Raw genomic sequence first — 24,121 nt, forward strand, 5'->3', positions numbered from 1 at the left:
AACATGTCCCTTCAAATTTTAGTTTAATAGGATGTAAGTCCTAACTTTGGAAATTCAATTGTACTGAATAGGTTGATCCTAATAAATTTTGGTAATATCTTAAACTGATGCACATTTCAATACGGACCAAATATGAAATTTGTAACATGTAACACTGAACATTGGCAGGGAGCTGAACTTCTGCTGCAGTGAGACATACAGAGTCATAGCATACTCAAAGAATCGTTCGATATAACGGACTCTTGCGCGCAGCTCATTTGAAAATAATACCCACTAAATAATAGACTGATTTATTTGCAATGTTAAAAAGGTAGTCAAAATGTAATTCCAAACTACCTAGCCATTAAGTAGGTAGGCTATTAGGTTATTATATTTACTGTATTAGTTTAATCAATCAGTATTTTTTATAACTAGTTGACATTCGACAATTAACTGAACTCGGCTATCTAGCCTGCCCAACTGGCTGAGTAGCTCAAGACGATTGAGGCCTGGCCTTCTGACCCCAACTTGGCAGGTTTGATCCTGGCTCAGTCTGGTGGTATTTGAAAGTGTTCAAATACGTCAGCCTCATGTCGGTAGATTAACTGACACATAAGAGAACTCCTACGGGACTAAATTCTGGTATCTCCGAAAACTGTAAAAGTAGTTAGTGGGACGCAAAGCCAATAACATTATTATCTGGCCTACCCTATGACTATGAGTCATGCTCATGAACACTCAAAATTGTTTTATATTGAGAAAAACCCCTTGGTATTATCTCAGTTTGTATTGCATTATTGCACAATACTTCAATAATTAAATCACGAGATCACCGGTGTACGTGGACAGCGAGTAAGTGAGCCGAGTGATGCAATGGCTTAAATAAAAAGATGTTTAATCAGAAAACTAGTGAGCTACTGTACATCTCTGATAGCCTATACAAAATATGATTTAAAAATCCTCCGCTGATAGAAAAATACATTTTCAAAGACAACCGAGCTAGTTCGCCGTGCATTTAGGGTCGCGCAGCAATGAGCTTGCATTCGGGGAATGGTGGATTTGAATCCTACCGTCGTCAGCCGTTAACATGGCTTTCTGTGATTTCCCATTTTCACACCAGGCAAACGCTGGTGATGTACCTTAATTAAGGCCACGGCCACTTCCTTTCCATTTCTAGCCCTTTCCTATCTCATCGTCGCCGTAAGACCTATCTGTGTCGGTGCGATGTAAAGCAACTTACTTGGTTGATTTTTAATATGTAGGCTACTTATTGTGGATACAGGTGTTTTTACATCTAATTCTGTATACACCAAGGTAAAATAGGGTTGTGACTTTCTAAGAACTGTGGAAAACCATAAGGTAGTGTATAAAATTTGAGTTTAAATCTAAGAATTTCATTTTTGTCCGTATTGAACTGAGAAAGGAAGATAGGAAAACTTAAAAGGGTCCACCTTTTCAATACAAAAATGTTAGTTTATTTATAACATATATTTGCACTTGGAACTAGTTTCGACGCTGTTTGGCGTCATCATCAGCCAAAATGTGGGAAATAGGCCAGCATGTAGGCATTTATATTACACAAGGCGTTACATTAAACAATACATATCTTACATGGAGATAAAAACAGGGACGAATATAGAAACAAATGAATCGTTGAGAAAGCAAGAGTTGTACATATTAAAAATAACCTTAACCACACATCTTGCAGTGCGAAAATATTCGTCTTGAATGATTCCTGAATACAAAACACACGCACACACATTTCTGAAGAGCCAGCAGGCAGGAAAAAGTAAAGTGAAACCTTAAGAGTTCTTCTGAGAAGAGTTCATCATTTTTTATGTTCCGACTAACTAATGAAGTCTCCTTTGAGTTCCTGATAAACATACACAACAGGAAATTCTCCTTCACTATCAACAACAGCTATAAAGACCAACGGTAAATTTCATTTTAAATATTGTGCAGAGACGTGAAAGCATGATCTTGAACATGATATAACTTCTTCATTTAACCCAATTCTTTACACAAGGTGTTACATTAAACAATGCACATCTTACGAGGAGATAAAAACAGGGACGAATGTAGAAACAAATGCATCATTGAGAAAGCAAAAGTTACACATATTAAAAATAAGCTTAACCACACATCTTGCAGTGCGAAAATGTTTGCCTTGAATGATTCCTGAATACAAAACGCACGCGCACACACTTCTGAAGAGCCAGCAGGCAGGAAAAAGTAAGATGAAACCTTAAGCGTTCTTCTGAGAAGAGTTCATTTTTTCTATGTTCCGACTAACTAAAGAAGTCTCCCTTGAGTTCCTGATAAACATACACAAAAGGAAATTCTCATTCACTATCAACAATAGCTATAAAGACCAACGGTAAATTTCATTTTAAATATTGTGCAGAGACGTGAAAGCATGATCTTGAACATGATATAACTTCTTCATTTAACCCAATTCTTTACACAAGGTTTTACATTAAACAATACACATCTTACGAGGAGATAAAAACAGGGACGAATGTAGAAACAAATGCATCATTGAGAAAGCAAAAGTTATACATATTAAAAATAAGCTTAACCACATATCTTGCAGTGCGAAAATATTTGGCTTGAATGATTCCTGAATACAAAACGCACGCGCGCACACTTCTGAAGAGCCAGCAGGCAGGAAAAAGTAAGGTGAAACCTTAAGAGTTCTTCTGAGAAGAGTTCATCATTTTTTCTATGTTCCGACTAACTAATGAAGTCTCCCTTGAGTTCCTGATAAACATACACAACAGGAAAATCTCCTTCACTCTCAACAATGGCTATAAAAGACCAATGGTAAATTGTATTTTAAATACTGTGCAGAGGTGTGAAAGCATGATCTTGAACATGATATAGCTTCTTCATTTAACCACCTTTGAAAGTCTCTCTCTATATTACATAGCTTCATTAACACCACCGTTCTGTAGATGCACAAAATAATCTTGTAATCTTCACAGGTCCGGTATTCAGCTCGACAAGAATATAAAATTGGTATTAAGGAATACGTTATCTGAGAGTTTGGAGGTTGACTGTGCTAGTATTTGTGGTGTATTGTTGCAGCGTTACGTGTAGGGTGGGGGCAGGTTTCTATGATGTTTATTGCGGGACATGAGGCGGTAAAGCTATGGTGCGAGATGAAGAGGAACAGAGCTTGTTGGATAGTTTAGGTCTGGGGAGCGGCCATTGTTGGATTAGGAGGGGAGAAGGAAGGAGCGGTAGGGGAGGAGGAGTGGAAGGAGGGGAAGTATGGAGGGTGAGGTGGTGAAAGTGTGTGGCGTGACAAAGTATTATGCATAATCTGAAAGACAGATCTGTTTTTCGGGATATTCATGTTTTTGAAAAATTCAATGAGAAAGTCGAATAGGATCTTTGGTTTCTCTGAGATATCATTTAAGTTTAGGTTGGGATTGAAATATTGGTCTAAATGAATATAGAGGTTTTCAGTGACGTCTAGGAAAGAACCTTTGTTTAGAATAACTAATACCTCAAGATCTTGATTTATTTCAGTAAAGTTGTGCTTAAATTCTTTTATATGTAGGCCGACCGCGGAAAAACGGTTGTGTTTTATGGCATTGACATGTTCTGCATATCTGATTTATATGATTTATATGAGTTATTGGAGTAAGCAGGAAAGAAAGATGTTATGTGGATGTACTGCTGACTGGTGAAAGAGGCCGCCCGCTTCCTGCTTTGACACACACACTCAATAAGATGACAATCGATTGGCCAAGAGACGTGAAAAGCCGCAGTTTATAAACCCTCAGGGAAGGTACGAGATCATTCAAGACGAAACCAGCCACACCCTCTCATTTTTATTGGTCACTTTTAAAGTTACATTCAGAATCGAAGAAGAAGCCGGTGATAGGTGGAAAATTAATTACAGAAATTAGGGATTGGCTAGATTCAAATCTGGCAGAAATAAAAAGGAAATATTGCCAAGCCAAAAATAAATGAACATCAGTCAGTAAAAAAAACTTAACACAAAACTTCTTTGAATTATAAGTTCTTTCACTTAGCACCAGGGTGCATGATCATAGTTTTTAGTGGTGTCATCTGTGGAAGAATGTCCAAACTTCTTGATGAATGTCAAACAAAACAAGTAGAAATTCACTCAGGTTAGGAAACTGCAAAATAACAAAATTACATAATATTTTAGTGGTGACATCTTCTGATTAAATTTCTAAGTTGGTGTAGTTCCAGTTTCACTGTTTTACCAATAGAGAAGTTCATTTAGGCGCTCTTTTTGAATGCGCGGCATAGAGGTGTACCTCCTGGTACAATTATTATTATTATTATTATTATTATTATTATGGGGTTACCCGTGGATGCAGAGGTGAAAGAAGGTGCTGGGGTGAACGGGTCTAACTACAAAGTCAAGAATGGAATTTGAAACTTTAACCAAGGTTATACCAAGGTTTTTTTTAAGAATTTCAAACTTAACAATCTTTCACTAAGTGAACACAATAATATATCAGGGACAATGACAAACTAGAAACAAGACAAAAAAATCCCAATTTTAGTGATTTTTACACTCTTGGGCTACACGCCCCTAGTTTTACAATTTTGAGCTCTCACCTCAATTTTACCAAAGCACAAATTTTAATGCAAGGGCAGAAAATCCCCAATACCTGGAGCACTAGCTCCAACAATGACAATTTCAGGCCTCTCAGAGGCACTATTACAACACTTGAAAAAGAGCTAACGTGCTCTCAGTTCACAAGCCTACTCAAGGCAATTCCAACAGTATACCTTTTGGCCTTCCATGGCCAAACTTACAATTGAAACAGGGGTATCTCGTACCCAACCTACTGGGCCTTCATGGAACACGAATAATGGATAAGTAAATGGCCTGAAACACCAAATAGAATGGAGGCATGAATTTGCACTCCTAAACAGGCATTCTTAAAACCTAAAATACACTAGGCCGATGAAACAGGGGCTATTCCCAAACTATGGAGGTGACCCGTATAAGAAAAAATTTAAAACATTAAGGAAGAGAAAAAATCAGTTGCCAAACCACAGTCACCTCAAACCAAAATGAAGGGGAACTCGAGAGGGTGCATCACTCTCTATCCCCGAATTACGGTTACAGATTTTATGAAGTTTTTACATAAGCCGGCATAAAATTACATTTTTAGAAAAGTAGGTTACATGGTAAAAGTTTCGGACCTTTCCCACGGGTTAAACTGCTGAGCTAGCAAGAAATAAAGATGTTAAACGGCCATTACCTTGCTGAAAACCTGCTGCCTGAAGGAAGAGGCACCTCCCGCCTCCTGCTTCACATACACACACTTAGTTAGATGTTGATCAAGTGGCCAAGAGCCATGAAAATCCGCAGTTTATAAACCCTCGGGGAAAGTTCGAGACCTTTCATGAATAATCAAGACACACCCACAGAATTTTATTGGAGGATACAATATTTACACCCAAAATTGAAGAAGAAATACGTGATTGGTTGGAAAATAATTACAGAAATTCTTGATTGGTTAAATTCAAAACAGGCGGAAAGAAAGGATAAATATTGCCAATCCAAAAATTAATGAACAAAATTTAGTAAAGGAAAAACTTATGAATACAAAATTTCTTCAAAAAAGTTCCTTCACTTCGCACCAGGGTGCATGATCATAATTTTTTGCAGTGACCTCTCTGAGAGAATATCCAAATTTCTTGATGAACGGAAAACAAAACAAGTTAAAATTCACACAGTACTGGCAACTTCATAATCACAAAATTATGGTAGTGACATCTTCAGAGGAAACGTTTAAATAGGTCTAGTTTCAAGTTCAGTCTCCTGTAGAGGAGTTTTAATTGGCACAACATTTAAATGTGCGGCGTAGAGGTGTACCTCCCGGTACTATTATTATTATTATTATTATTATTATTATTATTATTATTATTATTATTATTATTAACTAAAGTTTTGTGCTGTAATATGTGTGTATAGTATTGCACAAATATCTATTTTTGCCTGCATTTCAAATTTTAACTTATTTATTTTGTATTATGTTCTTACCAAGAATATAATTAAATTTCCAAGTTCTTTGAAATAGTTTAAGAATAGCCTAGGCAAATAATTGATAGGGAATCTCCCACCTGTACAACAGCTGTAAATGCAGATCATTGATGATGGAGTGTAAAAATATTTTTCATCTAACTCTCTATATACTTATTTAATGGAGTTGTCACTGCCGGGGGAAAGCTTTTTAACATCAAAGCTACCGAGCTCGATAGCTGCAGTCGCTTAAGTGCAGCCAGTATCCAGTATTCGAGAGATAGTAGGTTCGAACCCCACTGTCGGCAGCCCTGAAGATGGTTTTCCGTGGTTTCCCATTTTCACACCAGGCAAATGCTAGGGCTGTACCTTAATTAAGGCCATGGCCGCTTCCTTCCCACTCCCAGCCCTTCCCTGTCCCATCGTCGCCATAAGACCTATCTGTGACGGTGCGACGTAAAGCAAAAAAAACATCAAAGCTAGATGACGCATAGGAAAGCAGTTCATAGAATGAAGACCAGATGGCAGCAGGTAGCACTGAATGTTGTTGCTGCTGTCTTATCATACACACTACACAGATGCAATAGGATCAATGACTAATGAGCCGCGAATCAGCTCACTGTATCGATTCAGTAACGTGAACAGAATCAAATGAATCGATTCAGTAAAATGATATCGATGTTGATTCCCATAGGGAACCTGAAATATTTGTCCCACATTAGTAAATTTATAATACCAATATAAATGGTCCGTTAATGGGCATTATAAATTTTCCAGCTAACTCATTCCTGGTTGCCAGCGTTTCGTCCCAGTGTGCTTAGCAACCAGGAATGAGTTAACTGGAAAATTTATAATGTCCAGGAATGAGTTTTTATCATGTCCAATAACGGACCATTTATACTGGTATTATCAGTAAAATGAGTCTAATATCCCATCACTACCACACTGTATTACACTGCTTGACGACTGCCTCCCTATTTAAACTAATCATGCTGGTTACATTATCAACTGCAAACATGCCATGCCAGGATGGCTATGCAAGTGTTCGCTCATATTGCGCACTTTACAGACTCAAGGGAACTTTTTCTGGTATGTTTTAACACCCTTGCAGTTTGTATCAGCAGCTCATGTTTTATATATGGCCTTCTAATGTGTTTATCTCACCAGTGGCAAAATTTCAGGAGAGGTTTCAACATGCACAAGTTAATACATCCTTTCTTAGTAGCCACACTATCAACAGTCAACAGACAATTTATTTTAGAGATCTGTTCAAAATACAACTGAACTTGAAAATACAAAATGCAAAAATTACAAAGTTCTAGCGGTTTCTGGTAGGTGGTGCTGTATAGTGGTATCTTTTTTAAGTAACCTATCACTTGTCATGCATTTCTAGAACAGTTAAAGCTCAGCAGCTGTTAGTTTGTGTGTGTGTAGAGTACGTGCTATGACTGTCGAGATATATGAATATTATGAGCAGCACATCAACATTTGCTCTGGTTCAAACTGTGCAAAATGATTACACAGTGGTGTAAAACATTTCAACGAGTCCAAAGGAAGCATCAGTTCATGCCGAACATGAAAATGTTGTTATTTTTAAATATCAACGGTGTTGTGTACCATGAATTTTGATCTGAGGGACAGAGAGTGAACCAATGGTATTACTAAATTTCAATCTCAAGAAGTCTGAGAGAAAATGTCAAACAAGTCTTGTGGAGGAACAACTCCAGGAGTATCCATCATGGTAATGTGCTAGCTCAAGAATTGCTGTTAATATGTGATTTTTTTTTTTTTTTATGAACATGAAGACAACAGAGCTTCCCTATCCACCCTCATCACCTGACCTAGCCAAGGCATATTTTTTATATTCCCCAAACTGAAATTCACCCTGAAAGGACAATTTCAGTAATTTGAAGATATAAAACTGAAAATGCACATGAACCCCCCCCCCCCCCCCCGACTGCTTCCATTAAGTGGAAACAGTACTGGGAGTGTTGTATTAATATGAAGGCTGTAAATAAAGTCGTGGCAATGTTGTCCAAGCACTCGCAGAAGATTGGGCATGCGCAAATAGGATGTGGATACTGGTGTCAATGTGTAGCGTGCATGCGATAGGCATCCAATTGGGAGTGTTGTTGCTGTGTGACACTGAAGTATAGTGTCGATTTCACCGCTCTAAAGCACGTTTTCAAAAGGTGATCAGCATTCATGGATTAAAATCGAGGTTGCCTGTGTCAACAATGCATCAGAATGTTATCGAGGAATACATGAAGCCTGTGGCAAGAATGCATTACCACCATGTAGGATGGCTGCATGATGGGTCAAGGCGTTTCGTGCGGGTCGGAACGAGACTGTGGATTTGCACCACACGGGTCGGCCAGCCATTCCTCAAGATCAGATTGACATCGTGAAAGGTCTCGCTTCTATTGATGGACTGTCCGGGAATTATCCATACGGGTTGATTTCAGTATGCACTGGTTGGCATCCACCTGGACAGATACCGCAACGAAGAAGACGCATTTATGCAGCGTATTGTCGCCATTGATGAGACGTGGGCTCGAGCCTGAATTAAAGAGTTAATCGAATTAAAGGTGTCACTCGGGTTTGCCACGTCCGCAAAAATTTTGACTGGAACCCAGTCGGGTGAGGCTTATGCTGATTGTGGCACATGAATACAAGAGTGTTATTCTTACGCATGCTGTGCCTGAGGGCCAAACCGTCAACGGTGACTACTATTGCCGATTTCTGGAGCTACACCTGTGTCCGGTTATGCAGCACTAACGTCCAAGTTTATTGCAAGACGATCACCCTCTTGCATTGCACAACAATGCACGCAATCATTTCGCAAACAAAGTCACGTTCTTATATCAACGATGGCAATGGGAGGTCTTGGAACACCCTCTGTACTCATCAGACACGAGTCCTTGTGACTTTCCAAAGTCGAAGGAACCCTTCCGAGGCATCAGCACTCCGCACAATAGGGTGCTCCGTCGCTGTCATTAACAGAGAACGCGTTGCCAATGATCCCCAATGGCTTCCCAACATTTGGCAAAAGGATAATAGACTTTGCAGGTGACTACATTGAAGGAATGTAATGCAATTGTACTTGTTAGTTCATTAAATACAAATACTAGTGGACCCATGCTGCTCCGCAGCATTCCTTATATATAGGTCATATCACTCGTCTTGAAATGCCTGTCGCAGTCATATTGTTTTGCCTGCCCTTTTCAATGGTTTTATGAACATTTAATACCGGTAATAAGTGTTTATAACATTTCTTTCCATACAATAGTCTCTGTGCTTCGACCATTCGGCCATATCAGGATCTTAATATTTTCAAACGATCCTGCCCGAGATAGTGCAACATACAATTGACCATGGCTGAATACTAGTTCGGGTAAGTAGACTACCCACTTTTTCAAGAGTTTGTCCCTGCGCTTTATTAATGGTCATACAGAAGGCTAGTTGACTTGATACCTTCCCGTCTGTATGTACGTAGACTGTTTTCTCTAAAATCAAGTAGCGAATATTTAAGAAGGGACATCATTAGATTTTGCAGAGAGGATGAGGGGAGCATAAGAAAGCAATGTACAAAAATTTACCTGCCATTTCCAGCTGCAAGGTCCTAAAATTAACACATAAATCAGTGTTCTCCCTGGAAATTTTCATTAGCTGGGTGGCAGGAATGAGTAGCCGGGTGGGGAATACTATGTAACAAATAAAAGAACAAATAAATATGATAAAATTTCAACTTATTCCCCTTAGGCCATTAACTATAATATTAGACAGGTAAACATTAACTGCAAAAATGAACTATTTTATTGTTATCATGAAGACGTAACAGAGTAATTTGAACTTCTAGTGTTCTACTGCTCGTTAATAATGACTCTTGCTGTGGAGAGCCAGACGAGTTTGTTACATCCCGCGGAATAGTGCTCACATGCGAAACCGCGCTAATCCAAACACCACTTGCGCATGACACTACATGATAAGCTGAACCCCGATGTAATTCGCACAATTCTGCTGACAAAATGAAGATTTTTCATTTAAATAAACAATTTTACAGTGTTAACATTTTAATTTGGAACATATACTGACTGAAATATGGGTAGCCTCCATAGCTCAGGCGGCAGCCTCTCACCGTTGGGTTCCATGGTTCAAATCCCGGTCACTCCATGTAAGATTTGTGCTGGACAAAGCGGAGGCGGGACAGGCTTTTCTCCGGATACTCCGTTTTTGCCTGTCATCTTTCATTCCAGCAACACTCTCCTCTATCATTTCATTTCATCTGTCAGTCATTAATCACTGCCCCAGAGGAGTGCGACAGGCTTCAGCAGCTGGTACAAATCCTATCCTCACCGCAAGATGGGCCTCAATTCATTCCATCCCTGACCCGGTCACTGACTAGAAAACAGATTGTAGGTTTTCAATAACTGAAATATGTATTAATATTATGTAAACCGAGCGAGTTAGGAGCGCGCAGCTGTGAGCTTGCATTCGGGAAATAGTGGGTTCGAACCCCACTGTCGGCAGCACTGAAGAGTGTTTCCGTGGTTTCCCCATTTTCACACCTTAATTAAGGCCACGGCTACTTTCTTCACACTCCTAGCACTTTCCTATTCCACCGTCGCTACAAAACCTATCTGTGTCATTGCGACATAAAACAACTTGAAATATTATGTAACTAGCAGATATCTCGGTTATGATTACCGGGCGGTCAGTGAAAAGGTCCTAGGGAGAACCCAGGAAATGTCTAATAAGATCGCACGCATTAGCATACAGCTGGACGTGGACAGCCCTGTTGACCCAGTGAAGAGAGCGGGTTACCTTGAGCTTTCTGTGCCAGGCAGTCAGCACATGTTCCTTTCAGAGAGCAGTCATGAATCTGGCTAATGTTCTAGAGTACGCATTACATACTTTCTGTGAAAAAGGTTTCTCTTCTTCCCATGAAATAACTTTGGAAGAAAAGGAGATGGGTCAACATGCGATTGAACCAATTAAAAATCATACATAGGTGCCAGCATTGTCTCAGGGTCATGTCTGGAAAGAAACACATCATCTGCATTATCCGAAAGAAAAGGCAGCACACTATTGCTAAGTATGAGAGGTGTCACAGATCCGAATTTGAGCCCCGAGTCTGATTCCTGTCAATCCAGTGAAGCGAGACCACAGTCACCAGACAAATCAACCAGTTCAAGCTATGCTTCAAGTCCACAGTAGAAAGTGTAACACACTGTAGATCTTACAGACAAGAGAAAAGCTGTAAATTTATGGTTAAATAAGAGGGGTTAGAAGCGGCTTTCATTAATCGCTGTTCGAAAAAATTGTTATGTGGAGACGTCACTACGACAACTGTACATATGGAAGAACCAATTAGAGTATACGTCAGTAAGTCCAATTGAACACAGGAAATTTATGTACTGTATAAAAAATTATTTTCTTGCCTTGCAGAAGCAAGAAGGTCGAAGCAGAATGTTTGCGATGAAGACCTGCAACTGTGTCCCTTGGAACATTCAAGAGAGATTTCAATGGGGCAAAGTAATTTCAGTGCATCTACTAGCTGGTTGAGCAGCTTCAAGAATAGTTATAGAATCAAAAGTAGAAAAATTACTAAATTTGTAATCCATGCATATCTACAAGGAGAAGAGGAAAAAAATAAAGTGTCAAAGAAATTTGTGGAAGCAGCTGCAGAGCAATTTTTAAGCTACACCCCTTCTTCATTATACAAAATAAATCAGTGGTTTCATGCGCAAATTGAAAGCAATAAGGATTATCATTTGTTGGTGAGAAATAGTTAATGCACTCACCCGTTCATACACAATTATGCATTCAGTCAGTATGGCCAGGACTCTTTTCCCAAAATTATTCATTGTACTACAGACTACAGGAGACAACTAGAACTTTCCATCCAAGAGTTTTCAAAGAAATGTTTCATGCCAAAAATACAACTCTTAACAGCCATAAAATGAGAGAAAATGGGAAAAATAGTATTTAAGAATTAGTTTCAAGAAGCCTTCTTCACATTCGTGGAAGACAAGTGTTTGCTACTGTTAGATTCCTGGACTACTTGAAGCAATAAAAGCTGTCCTGAAGATATTCCTCTATGCAACAGTATAGAAATTCTCCAGTTTCCTCCTGGCACTACAGGGAAAGTACAGCATATTGGATAAGTTTTTCTTCCAGCAATGGAAGGCTCTTTAACACTAATTAGCAGACGACGTGTCAGCATGTGAATATTTTCAGTTTGATGTTTATCAGAGAATAAAAACATATTGAAACTTCAATCCATTATTAATTTTCAATTTTTTTCCCCACAGTTCAAGGACATGATTAACTATTCATGGTCTGCAACCAACACAACGAAGAAACTTCCCAAGTTCAAAGTGCCTGCAAAATGTCGCCTTCAAACAAGTAAGGAAAACTGAAGAACAACATGGCCTTAAAGTGCATACTCACTCATGCATGGTACCAAAAATATTTGTGTTTTTATCATATGACTGATGCACTTCATTTACATTTCACATTCGTTCCCTAACAATAAAGTGACCTTGGCGTGCAGCAACCTGCCATATCTCTCTCTCTCTCTCTCTCTCTCTCTCTCTCCAGCACAATTGCAACTCCACTCCGCTGTGTGCCACGCCAGCCAGCAAGATGCAAGGGTTGTCCAGAAGCCGAGTTGATACATGGATTTTGAATCAAGATTTTGACACCACCCAGTTCGAAATGGCAGCTGAATTTTTGTACATTGCTATTTTATGGTCTCCTCATTCTCTCAGTGAAATTGCATTGTCAGTTTTGCAGTGAACTTATCGATAGTTTCCTTGTAACTAACCTATCAAGCAAACTTGCAGTTTTAATTAGTTTTTAACACCATGATCATAGCTAAGAGACATCCAAAAAATCCAAAAATCTGTTTTGTATTTGGCAACTGCCACATCTCGTGGACTAAAATGTATGATGCATGGTGCTGAAGTGATGATACCTGCCCTCTGATGAAGCTGGAAAACAGAAACAGGGTTACTGGGTGCCAAGAAGAAATGGATGTAGAAGAACTGGGTTTGAGGAGGACGAATGCATCTATGTGAAGATGGCATTGTTTGAAAAGGTGGAAATTATTTTCAATCTTCCGTGTTTTGTTTTTTTTTTTTTGGTCACCTCTTTCTGATCTCCCAATTCGCACACTGATCTGCCATTGGATTTATCCTATTATGTGTTGATATTCGTGTTCCTATCTTTCTATAACAGATTTGATGGCATGTTCAGACATCAAGGGTCTTTACATAAAATGTATTGTATGTGAAGTGGTTTGTTAGGCAGAATCAAATCATATAGTCAGGCAACACTGATATATAACTTGAAGACAATGTTAATGTGTGGTACAGTAGTAGACTGAACAAGTTGGCCATGAGGTTAGAATCAAACAACTGTGAACTTGCATCCTGCCATCAGCAGCCCTATGGATACTCATCTGCATACCAGCAAATGCTGAAGCTGTACCTTGCCACTGTTAATACAGAGATAGTATTTCTTAGATAGTAGGCATTAATTATAATTTAGAAGAAAAGTCTAATACAATCCAACTTAAATTAGCAGTGTACAATACATGACCAAATAAAAGAAAATAAACCACAAATCAGTATAATGAGAGAGTAGAGCAAATTTTTTAAACTTTGTCACCCTGAATGAATTCCCAGCACAATGAAACTACACACTTACTATGATAAATATCCTGTAAAGATCCTCCTCCACAATACTCCATACAAATCCACAATTTGTCTCTTCGCAGATAGCTTCCGTAGTATGCTATGATGTTTGGATGCCGACAATCCTTCATCATCAAAATCTCTTGCTGAATAATGGCAAAGTCGTCACCTAAAACAAAGAATTTTAAGAATAAATAAATAATCAAAAATGACCATTTATCAATTGTTTAAAAATAAGTTTGGAGTTCGAATCCATCTTGGGTGAGATACAGTGTTTATGGTACACTGAGGACTAGAACAATTTTGGTGCTTTCATTGATCTATCCCAAGTCTGAAGTCTGGATCTGACAACATGACAATGACTTAGGTTTGAGTGAAGCTAGAAACACCATTCCATATGTAGCCAGTCCCTAGGATGAATGGTTAATGTATGGATTGTAGAATCAGTTGTAGTATACATTTCAATGGGCTTGGCAAATGTAAGAGCACCTTCTGACTCAGTGAAGAATGCAATAAGTAACAACCTCACTTCTCTTTCATAATACTCCTCAGCTTTGTATGAGAATTACTGGTGAATGGTTAAGGATCCATTCACCTCACAGGCTGAGGACCACACCCACCACACTCATGTGGAAAAAGTTTTAACTCACCTCTGAAATTTTCTATATTTTCTTGAAATTAGATTACATTTCTGATCTACTTCCTGCAGCAGGTATTTGTTGATTCTGATCTATTACACACTAAAATACGTTACTGTATTTATTATTATTATTATTATTATTATTATTATTATTATTATTATTATTATTATTAAGGTGTCCGAAGAGTGATATTTCTAATATAATCTTCAGCCTGTCTGTACTGAACATCAACCTGGATTCTGTTGCACTGCTATACTGAAAAATTCACAAATCTTACTGCCTTAGTTGTTGAAATAATCTACTGTTAGCTATAACACAAACTACTTTCCCTACATTTTGAATGTTTCTGATAGTTTAGACCATTTTCCAACAATCACTTCTCTTCAGTATTGCTCCAGGATACAGACTCACTGCAGAAATGGAAAGAAAAAGCTAGCGTAAGTAAAGAAGAGTCTGCTGTGGCATGTGCCTTACAATATAACTGCTTGGTCAAACCAGCAGATTGCTGCCAAATTACAGATTTCTGCATTTGGCATTTACTCTGTTCACTCTGCATTGAAGCGAAGACAAGATACAGGCACTCACAAAGATCGAGCACTTAGTGCATGTCCTAGAAGAACATCTTCTGTTGAAGATAAACACACTGTGACCTTGAGTAGGCAAGTCTTACAGCTGAGGACATCTGCACTGAAATCAACAGAACTAGAGAATAACTAGTGTCCAATGTGATATCTTATATATATAAAGCAACAAGGCTGACTGACTCACATTAATGTTTGCCCACTTCCAGGTGAGCTAGGAACTTGAAATTCGGCAATCTGATAGCTATTAGGCTGAAACCCAAGGAAAAATTCAAAAAAGTTGAAATTTTTCATATTTAGCCCCCCTTCCGCCCCATCAAATAATCGGACTAAAATTTCGTGCTAGACCCTTCCACATGAGCTAGGAACTTGAAATTCGGCAATCTGATAGCTATTTTTTGTATTTAGCCCCCCATCGAATCAAAATATTGGAATCAAATTTCGAGTTAGACTCTTCCGTTCCAGATGAGCCGAAAACTTGGAATTCGGCAGTCTGATAGCTATTAGGCTGCAACCCAAGGAAAAATTAAAAAACGTTGACATTTTTCATATTTAGCCCCCCTTCCCCCCCATCAAAATATCGGACTGAAATTTCGTGTTAGACCCTTCCAGATATGGTAGGAACTTGAAATGCGGAAATCTGATAACTGTTATTCCATAACCCAAGGAAATATTTCAAAAAGTTCAAATTTTTCATATTTAGCCCCCCACACCGGATTAAAATACCGGACTCAAATTTCGTGCTACACCCTTCCGCCCAATCAAATTATCGGACTCAAATTTCGTACACCCTTTCTGATACCTATTAGGCTGTAAACCAAGGACAAATTCCAGAAGTTCAAATTTTTCGTATTTAGCCCCCGTCGAATCAAATCGTCGGACTCAATTTTCGGGTTAGACCCTTCCGTTCCAGATGAGCTAGAAACTTGGAATTTTTCAACATGATAGCTATTAGCGTGTAACCAACGGAAAAATTCCAAAAGTTTACATTTTTAATTTTGCCCCCTCCCCCAAACAAAATGGCGGACCCCGTGATGAAGTGCCCTACAAAATTAAAATTTGGCAAAGTTGTAGCTCCTAGCCTGTGACCGACGTAGACATTGCAATAAGTTGAAATATTTAATATTTTATCCACAAAAAAATTCGAAATATTAAGCCAAATTTAATGACGGTGCAGGCTTTCGTTTCGAGCTCTCTTGTGGCTAAACGGTAATGGTTATCAATAAACGGACTGTAGTTTCGTGCCCTAAAATGAAGAGATCTACAACTTGGGTCCTATGACTTTTTGTCGTATCTCGACTCCTTCTACCTTAGACTGAGCTTCATTTCCCCGGTTTTGGTCATTTTTGTTAAATTTCCATAAATGATTTTACTGATGCACACACTCATAAGATAGATAGATGAACGAAATTCAGCACGCTTCTTGGCAACGTCATTAGCCATATGTAGGCTGACTTTCGTTATTCTAGCTGTCTTGAAAGTATGGGAAAACGGAGGGTATATGTGGAAACACTATTGAAATTTCAGCCTAATTTATGATTCTTAAGCAATTTATGGCGAAGCCCGTTGAGATACTGCAAAACCTCCAATAACCAAAATATAGGCCCTTTCATCGTCAACCTGCCTGCAAAGTTTCAAGACTGAAGCTGTCTGCTAAGTTGGCAAAATTATTTTTCAATTTTTGAAAAGTGGACGAAATTTGACATGGGTCGAAACGTTCACCTCTTTCTATGGTATAAATATGCGGGATACGAGAAGGCGCCTAATACAGTAATGTAGACGACTAAACGGGTCGTCTAACGCCGCAATCCGTACCACGATACGACGCACCGTTTGCCCGCAATAAATTTCCAAATGAAAGCATGCACTATTTAGCATGCACATTGCCTGGCTAAATGTTGATTTTTTGTTATTTTTATTTCCCTTCTTTTAAACTAAATTGTGGACGATGTGTTGCCGTGCGCAAGAAAATTAATATTTGTCGCAGTTACAACTTTGGCCTGCAACCGAGGGAGAAATTCGAAAGAGTTGCATTGTTTAACGTTTTTATCTCCAGAAATTATCGAAATCTGGAAGCAGTTTTCATGATGGTGATAACTAACGTTTCGAGGATTTTGGTGGCTAAACTGTAAGTCTTACCACCAAATCGACCAGGCGTTCGGATCCCATCATGAAGAGATCTACAACTTCGGTCCCGGGAATTTTAGTCGTATCTTGATCCCTTATGACTTGGATAGAGCTGCTTTTTCAGATTTGACGTCCATTTTTTTACATTTTCCCTAATTAATGTTACTGTTTTACACACTTATAAGACCGACAGAATCATGAAATATGGCAGGCTCGTTGGAACGTTCGTGGATCATATGTGAGCAAAATGCATGATTCTAGCACCCTGTAAAAATGGAAAACGGAAGTAATACGTAAACACTGTACTCCTAATCCAAGGTTCTACACCAATCTTCCCCTAACTCGATGCAGATACAACAGAACATCAAAGAACGTAAATATAGAGCGTTTCAACCACGATAAACCTACCAAGATTCAAGACTATAACTCCCCTTTACGTTAGGAAAATATTTCATATCTTGTGAGAATCGTACGTAATTTGCACCACGTCCAAACGTTTAACGCTATCTTTGCTATAAATCGTGAATATACGGTACGAGAAAATATTATAGGACCAAAAATATACGCAAATAAATGGGCCGTCTGGTGGCACAATCCGTTTTCCGTAACGAAGTACCCATTCCTCACAGTAATTTCCCATAAGACCACTTGTAATATAGAGGAATTGGGGGTTTGGGGGCGCAGCCCCCAACGAGCGAAAGCGAGTCATTTATATACAGTCATAAATCTCATGAGACTCTAGTGGGTCAGACAACAGAAGGATTGAACCACTGACTGGTGGAAATGAGTGTTACGAACTGACGAGTCACAATTTGAGAAGTCTGGGTCAAATTTTCGTCAGTATGTCTGCCGTCGTACAGCAGAAAGAATGTTAGATGGCTGCCTAACACCAACTGAGAAGCATGGAGGTAGCAGCATTATGGTTTGGGATTGTTTCAGTAAAAATAAGGTGGGAGACTTTGTAAGAGTGGAAGGTATCTTGAGGGAGGAGCAGTACCATCGCATTCTATTAATCAAACTATTGTTAACCGAAACCCAGGATATCCAAAATGCCTCCGAGGTTGCAAATCCAAAAAATACGTATTGCACTACACATCCGACCTTTAGTTGATTCCTCAGTCACTGACTCCCCAGTCCAATGATGGATGACAATGGTTTTAGACAAAAAGAAGTAAGCCTATGTTCAGTTACAACATAATGTGATGGTTTGAGAAGCTCAACTAGGACAAAGATCCCAACAGAGATAGAGAGAGAACATGTATTTACAAATGTACTGCTAGATTTTCATCTAATTGCTAAAGACAGAGTATAATAAGACTGAATCAACATTGACAATCTGTTGTGGAAAAACATGGTAAATTATTTTCCCAACTTATTTCTTCACATAAATGTGATGGTGGATGATCGCCATGAGTCTACGATGATCCTCTTTATAATCAACTTGAGATCTTGATGTGAAATACCGATGTTGCGAGAAGCTGGGCCATGGATTGACGCACAGTTCCTCACATGCCGAACAGAAGGCCATAAACAACAAAATGATGGCTATCACAGCGTTCAAGATATTTCTCTCTCAGGAAAGGAATGCACCCTTCATATTGTTCTTTTTTCTCTTGACTGACTTGCGCACACTGATTTGTATTGTATGTTTCATAATGAATTGTCAAATCAAGAATATACGCCACGCAAGCATCTTTCTTGAAAAGAACAATATCAAGAAATCTATTGAAGCCGTGTTCATCCAGTGCATGGGCCCCTTTGAAACAATCATAGAAATCAACCAGGAAAATCGTGCAGCATGCTAAGGGGTCCAAAATCCAAGTTAGCGACCCCTCACAATGGCACTTATCGCTAGGAAAGTAGAACCATGGTATTTGTCATGTTGCGGTACTAATCAAGAGTAGTGTAGACTCGCGGTATTCCACACATTATGGTACTACTCACAGGTAATGAATTTCGCACATGTATTACAGACCTACGCTGTTTCGCACATTGTGGCGCCATTTACAGGCAATGCAAACCTATGCTGTTCATCACATAAGGGTACTAACCACAGGGACTTGTACTATCCCGTGGTGTTCCTCATACAGTGGGTACTAATCATAGGCAATCTAGAACCATCGGTTCCCTCATCCCATGGTGTCACTCATTTAGTGCTACTAATCACAGGTATTGTAAAAGCCGTCACGCTCTTGGTTGCTACTAATCACAAACCTATTTGGTACCCAACACAGTGGTACTACGCACAAGTAAAAGCGACCCATGGTGTTCCCCGCATGGTGGTACTAATCACAAGTAGTTTCATGGTTCTAATACAATCATCCCTTGGTTGCCCCTTTTAGTTGCCTCTTATGACAGGCAGGGGATACCGTGGGTGAATTCTTTGTCTGCCTCCCCCACCCACAGGGGCTGTAAATCTCTTCTGTTTCTTCACGCACATATGCTTTCTGGTAGGAATGCATCCTAGAATGACATCACTTCTTACTTAAGTCTTCTGTAGATTGGACATGTTGTCCAGTGTGCTCTCATTTCACAAGCAAACCCAGCTCTGTTACGAGGTAAGCACTCTTTGCTTTTCAGTTTAATGATTTAAGTTAATTTATTAATTATGTGCAGGATTTTCCCCGTTTATATCTATTTATCTTATTTTTTAAACAAATTTCACAAATGTAGTAGTTCTATATCCCTTTCAGTACAGTCAATGCCTAAATTCTCTCTCATTTGTTTTAAGACTGAGTTAATCAATTCCATCATGGACTCTCCTTTAGTTTCCTCCAGGGGCCTATTCCACAAAAGTATGGTCTTGTACATTACAAGTTACTAGTGTGGGTTCTTGTAATGTATGGAGTTGTACATTTCTCTTCCACAAAAGATTGAAAGTCTCTTGTATATCACCAGTGAATTGTTACAAGTGACTAGAGGTATGTCGGTACTGGTGTACCGGTACGCGTCACCTATTCTCGGAATAGAGCAGTGACAACCTGCTCCAGGAGTCTCTTCTCTACCGGTCCACTGCTACTGTGACTGATGCGCTGCGACTCTCAGTTTGCTGTACCGGTCCACTGCAACAGTGACAGTCTTGCGCTGCGACTTGCAGTTTGTTGTACCGGGAAGTGTTGTTACTGCTATTCGCAAACAGTCCAGTGATCCAGACATCGTCGTCCCGTACCGTTAGAGAGGTTGTGACAAGAACAGGATGGAGAAATACCGGCACGGTTTTCATTATTTCATGCGAACGAAAGAAATCCACAGTAATCTACTTCAACACTAAAAAGTTTCTATAAATAATAATACCTTATTATTATTATTTATTATTAATGGTTGTTTTTCTTAACATAGTTAAAATATGGTCGAACGTCATTTTTGATACTATAACTAAACATTTAATCTGGCGAATATGATCAATGAACATTTTAAATTCACAACACTGAATACTTTTTAAAGCGTCAGATGTTTCAAAATGATTCTTGGCGATCTCTAAAACAATATTATAGGCCATTCACATGTCAGAATCTTAGGTAAGAATTGCACACAAAATGCTTTCATTTTACAAGTTGGGAAGTAATTGGGTAAAAGTAATCGGATTACTTGTAACGATTACATTCATAGCAAATTTTACTTGTAATCGTTACGTGTTACAAAAAGAAGTCATTCTTACTTGTAATTTACACTACTTCTTGAAATAAAATTGTGCCGGGCAGAGTAGCTTGGTCGGTAGAGCGCTGGTTTTCTAGCCCCAACTTGGCAGATTCGATCCTGGCTCAGTCCAGTGGTATTTGAAAGTGCTCAAATTCGACACCCTTGTATCGTTTTCTTTCTTTTTTCTATGATTTTTTTTTTTTTTTTTTACAATCTGCTTTACGTCACACCGACACGGACTAGTGATGACGGCATAGAAAAGGACTAGGCATGGGAAGCGACCGTGGCCTTGGTTAAGAAACATACCCAGCATTTGCCTGTTGTGAAAATGGGAAACAACGGAAAACCACTTTCAAGGCTTCCGATAGTGGGGTTCGAACCAATTGTCTCATGAATGGAAGTTGACAGATACGTAACCCAAACCGTATAGCCAGTTGCTCGGTCAGTAGATTTACTTACACTGCCGGGCTGAGTGGCTCAGACGGTTGATGCGCTGGCCTTCTGACCCCAAGTTGGCAGGTTCAATCCTGGCTCAGTCCAGTGGTATTTGAAGGTGGTCAAATACGTCAGCCTCGTGTCAGTATATTTATAGGCACGTAAAAGAACTCCTGCAAGACTAAATTCTGACACCTCGGCATCTCCGAAAACCGTATTAGTAGTTAGTGGGACGTAAAGCAAATAAGATCATTATTAGTAAATTTACTGGCAAGTGAAAGAACTCCTGCAGAACAAAATTCCGGCGCCTCGCCGTCTCCGAAAACCATAAATGTAGTTATTGGGACGTAAAACAAAATAACATTATTATGTAAGTAATTATTAATTGAAGATAAAAAATATTTTCGAGTCTTTCAACCTACCACCAGTGTGCCATTATCAAATCAGATAAGACAGGCGTGATCATGACATCATCGAAGAACAGAGAAATCGTACATCCCCTGGCTACGTAAGCCTACTACCATGTTCCTCAGCTCCATTTATGCTTGTACCGGTTGTCACTGAACCAGCAGCGTGTCACCACGTTTTGCGTGCTATGCCAGCATGCTCCTCAGCTCCATCTGTGGCTGGACCGGTTTGTCACTGGACCGGCAACGTGTCACCGCGCTCTGTCGAAGCCATGCCAACATGCTCCACAGCTCCATCTGTGACTGGACTGGTTTGTGTCACTGGACCGGCAACGTGTCACTGCTCCAGTTGTCACAGTGACACAGTTGGAGCAGTGACACATTATCTCTGGACCGTCACACCTCTACAAGTGACGACATATCAATAAACATACTACGTCATAACATGAACCAGCTGTTTATCTTCGTATTCCATTCATTGAATTAGGTTATGTTTGTCTCATTTATCGTAATATCGTATTTTAAGGTAATTTATGCGGCAAACATTCCAAGAACTCTAATATTTCTGTGAATTTCGTAATGCTACAATGTTATTTTTCAGTTTATTTCTTTGATGATAGGAAATTACTCCGTTATTATCACCCATTCTGTTCTTCTGCAATACTCGCATGTGTTCCGCGATAGTCTGTCATATTAGGCAGCAGATGCCGCTAGTAACGATATTCGGCGCCAAACTTAATTGTTACGAAATTGCAAACTGCAGGAATTGTGAAAATGGTGTCAAGAGAAACAAAGTTATTCCTTTTGAAGGAAATAGAAAGAAGAAAAGATATTCTTTTCGGCGCATTCAGCAAGAGTCTGAAAAAACAAGACAAAGTAAATGGCTGGATGGAAATATTTGACTTGGGAAAAGCTCATGGAACTTTTGAGGGGAAAAGTTGGATGTACGTAAGAGATATATTCTGGCCTAATTCCAAGGTGACACTATTAAGTATGTTTTTATTTAAATTCTTCAATTAGGTTTATTTTAATTTAGTTTAATCATAATTTTAATTAGGGTAATTATATTAACATATACTACATAACAGTTCTTTTTTATAGGCAAAGATTGATAATCAAAGGCAGACTGGCACAGGTGGTGGAAAACATGCCAATTTGACTGATTTTGACAATAAAGTCTTGAACATTCTTGGAAAAAATTCACCGTCCGTTGACAGCCTCAGTGTCCCAGAATCTTATGATGAATCACCCTCAACAGCTGTTGTAGATATCTCCACCCCACCATTTTCCTGCAGTGAACAGAGGCAACCAAGGAAAACAGTAAGGGTCATGAAGAAAGCATGGCAGAAAAGAAAAGGAGGAAGATTGATTTGCAAATAGATTTCTTCACCCTTAAAAAACAGAAACTTAGCCCTTGAAGTACTAGCAATGGAAAAGCAATTTTGAGTTCAGCTATCTGACACTGTGAAAAAATATCCCGAATTATCTGCGGACAGTGTTGTAGTTTTAGAAGAAGGTTGTGAAGTAGTGATTGATTAAAATAGCAATACTAAGTAATAGGTTAAAAGTTAGGTCGTAATGTCTTATATTAGTTTTTTCATATCTTTAACAATATCGTAATATAACTTGAAGTGTATTGTTTCAATACAGTATTTAATAGTTTTTAATAAATTGGATATACAGATGAATTATTACTCACTTTCACTGAAAAGTGTTAATTAGCTGATCTCTTCTGTACGCTACAGCCGGTTCGGCAAGTTCTTCACCTTCACCTTCTGGCTCAGGTAAGTCATCCACAATGTTGTTTTCCTGCAGGTCTATTGCACTGATTTGTAACTCTTCATGAGAAATGTTACATAGTGTTACGCAGCATTTGAAAATGTTAGCTGCAAAAACGGGATGTACTCGTGAATGGTTAAGACAGGGAAATTTCTCTTTGAGAATACCAATAGCATTTTCAATTAATCTTCTTGTACTCTTATGGGCCCTGTTAAACCTCTGCACTCTGAGTTCATCTAAATCGACCAGTTTAGGCGTAATAAGCCAATCCTTCAAAGGATAAGCAGAATCGCCAAGCAAGACTGACTGCAGAAAGGGTCTCCAACCTTGCTCCATCATTCGAAAGAGATTGCTGCTTCGAAGGACACGAGCATCATGGACGCTACCTGGCCAATTTACGCTGGCATAATAGAACTTCATATCTGGCCCACATACAAGCATACAGTTAACAGAACGCTTTCCATACCGATCAACATACTGCTCTTCATGAACATGGGGTGCATCAATGTTCACCAAAGTTCCATCTACACAGCCTACAACTTGAGGCAATTGAGCTATATTGTAGAAGTCTTACACTATTTGCTCAGCATTTTCAGGCCAACGAACAATTTGAGGAAATTTAATATCATTTATTGCAGCTACCACAGAATGTATTGACCTACAGACTGAAGATTCTGCCATCCCATGCATATCTGCAATACCATGGTACTGACCACCATTTCCTAGCCAACGTAGTGTTGTTTAGCAGAGAGAGATTTATTTCTATTTGTACGATGTTCTAACCTATGCCCAATATCCATCAAAAGTTCTTCCA

General features: G+C 39.0%; 1 protein-coding gene across 1 annotated transcript in view; it reads right to left on the reverse strand.

Annotated features, from left to right (window-relative positions):
• The window catches only part of hppy (MAP4K3-like protein hppy), a 385,487-nt gene that overhangs the window by 326,414 nt on the left and 34,952 nt on the right, over positions 1 to 24,121 (reverse strand). The window contains exon 3 of the mRNA XM_067151579.2: positions 13,712 to 13,867. Within this exon, the coding sequence (XP_067007680.1) occupies positions 13,712 to 13,867 (156 nt within the window). The remainder of the gene's footprint in view (positions 1 to 13,711; positions 13,868 to 24,121) is intronic.

This window comes from Anabrus simplex, chromosome 7 (genome assembly GCF_040414725.1).
Source record: "Anabrus simplex isolate iqAnaSimp1 chromosome 7, ASM4041472v1, whole genome shotgun sequence".
Taxonomy (NCBI): domain Eukaryota; kingdom Metazoa; phylum Arthropoda; class Insecta; order Orthoptera; family Tettigoniidae; genus Anabrus; species Anabrus simplex.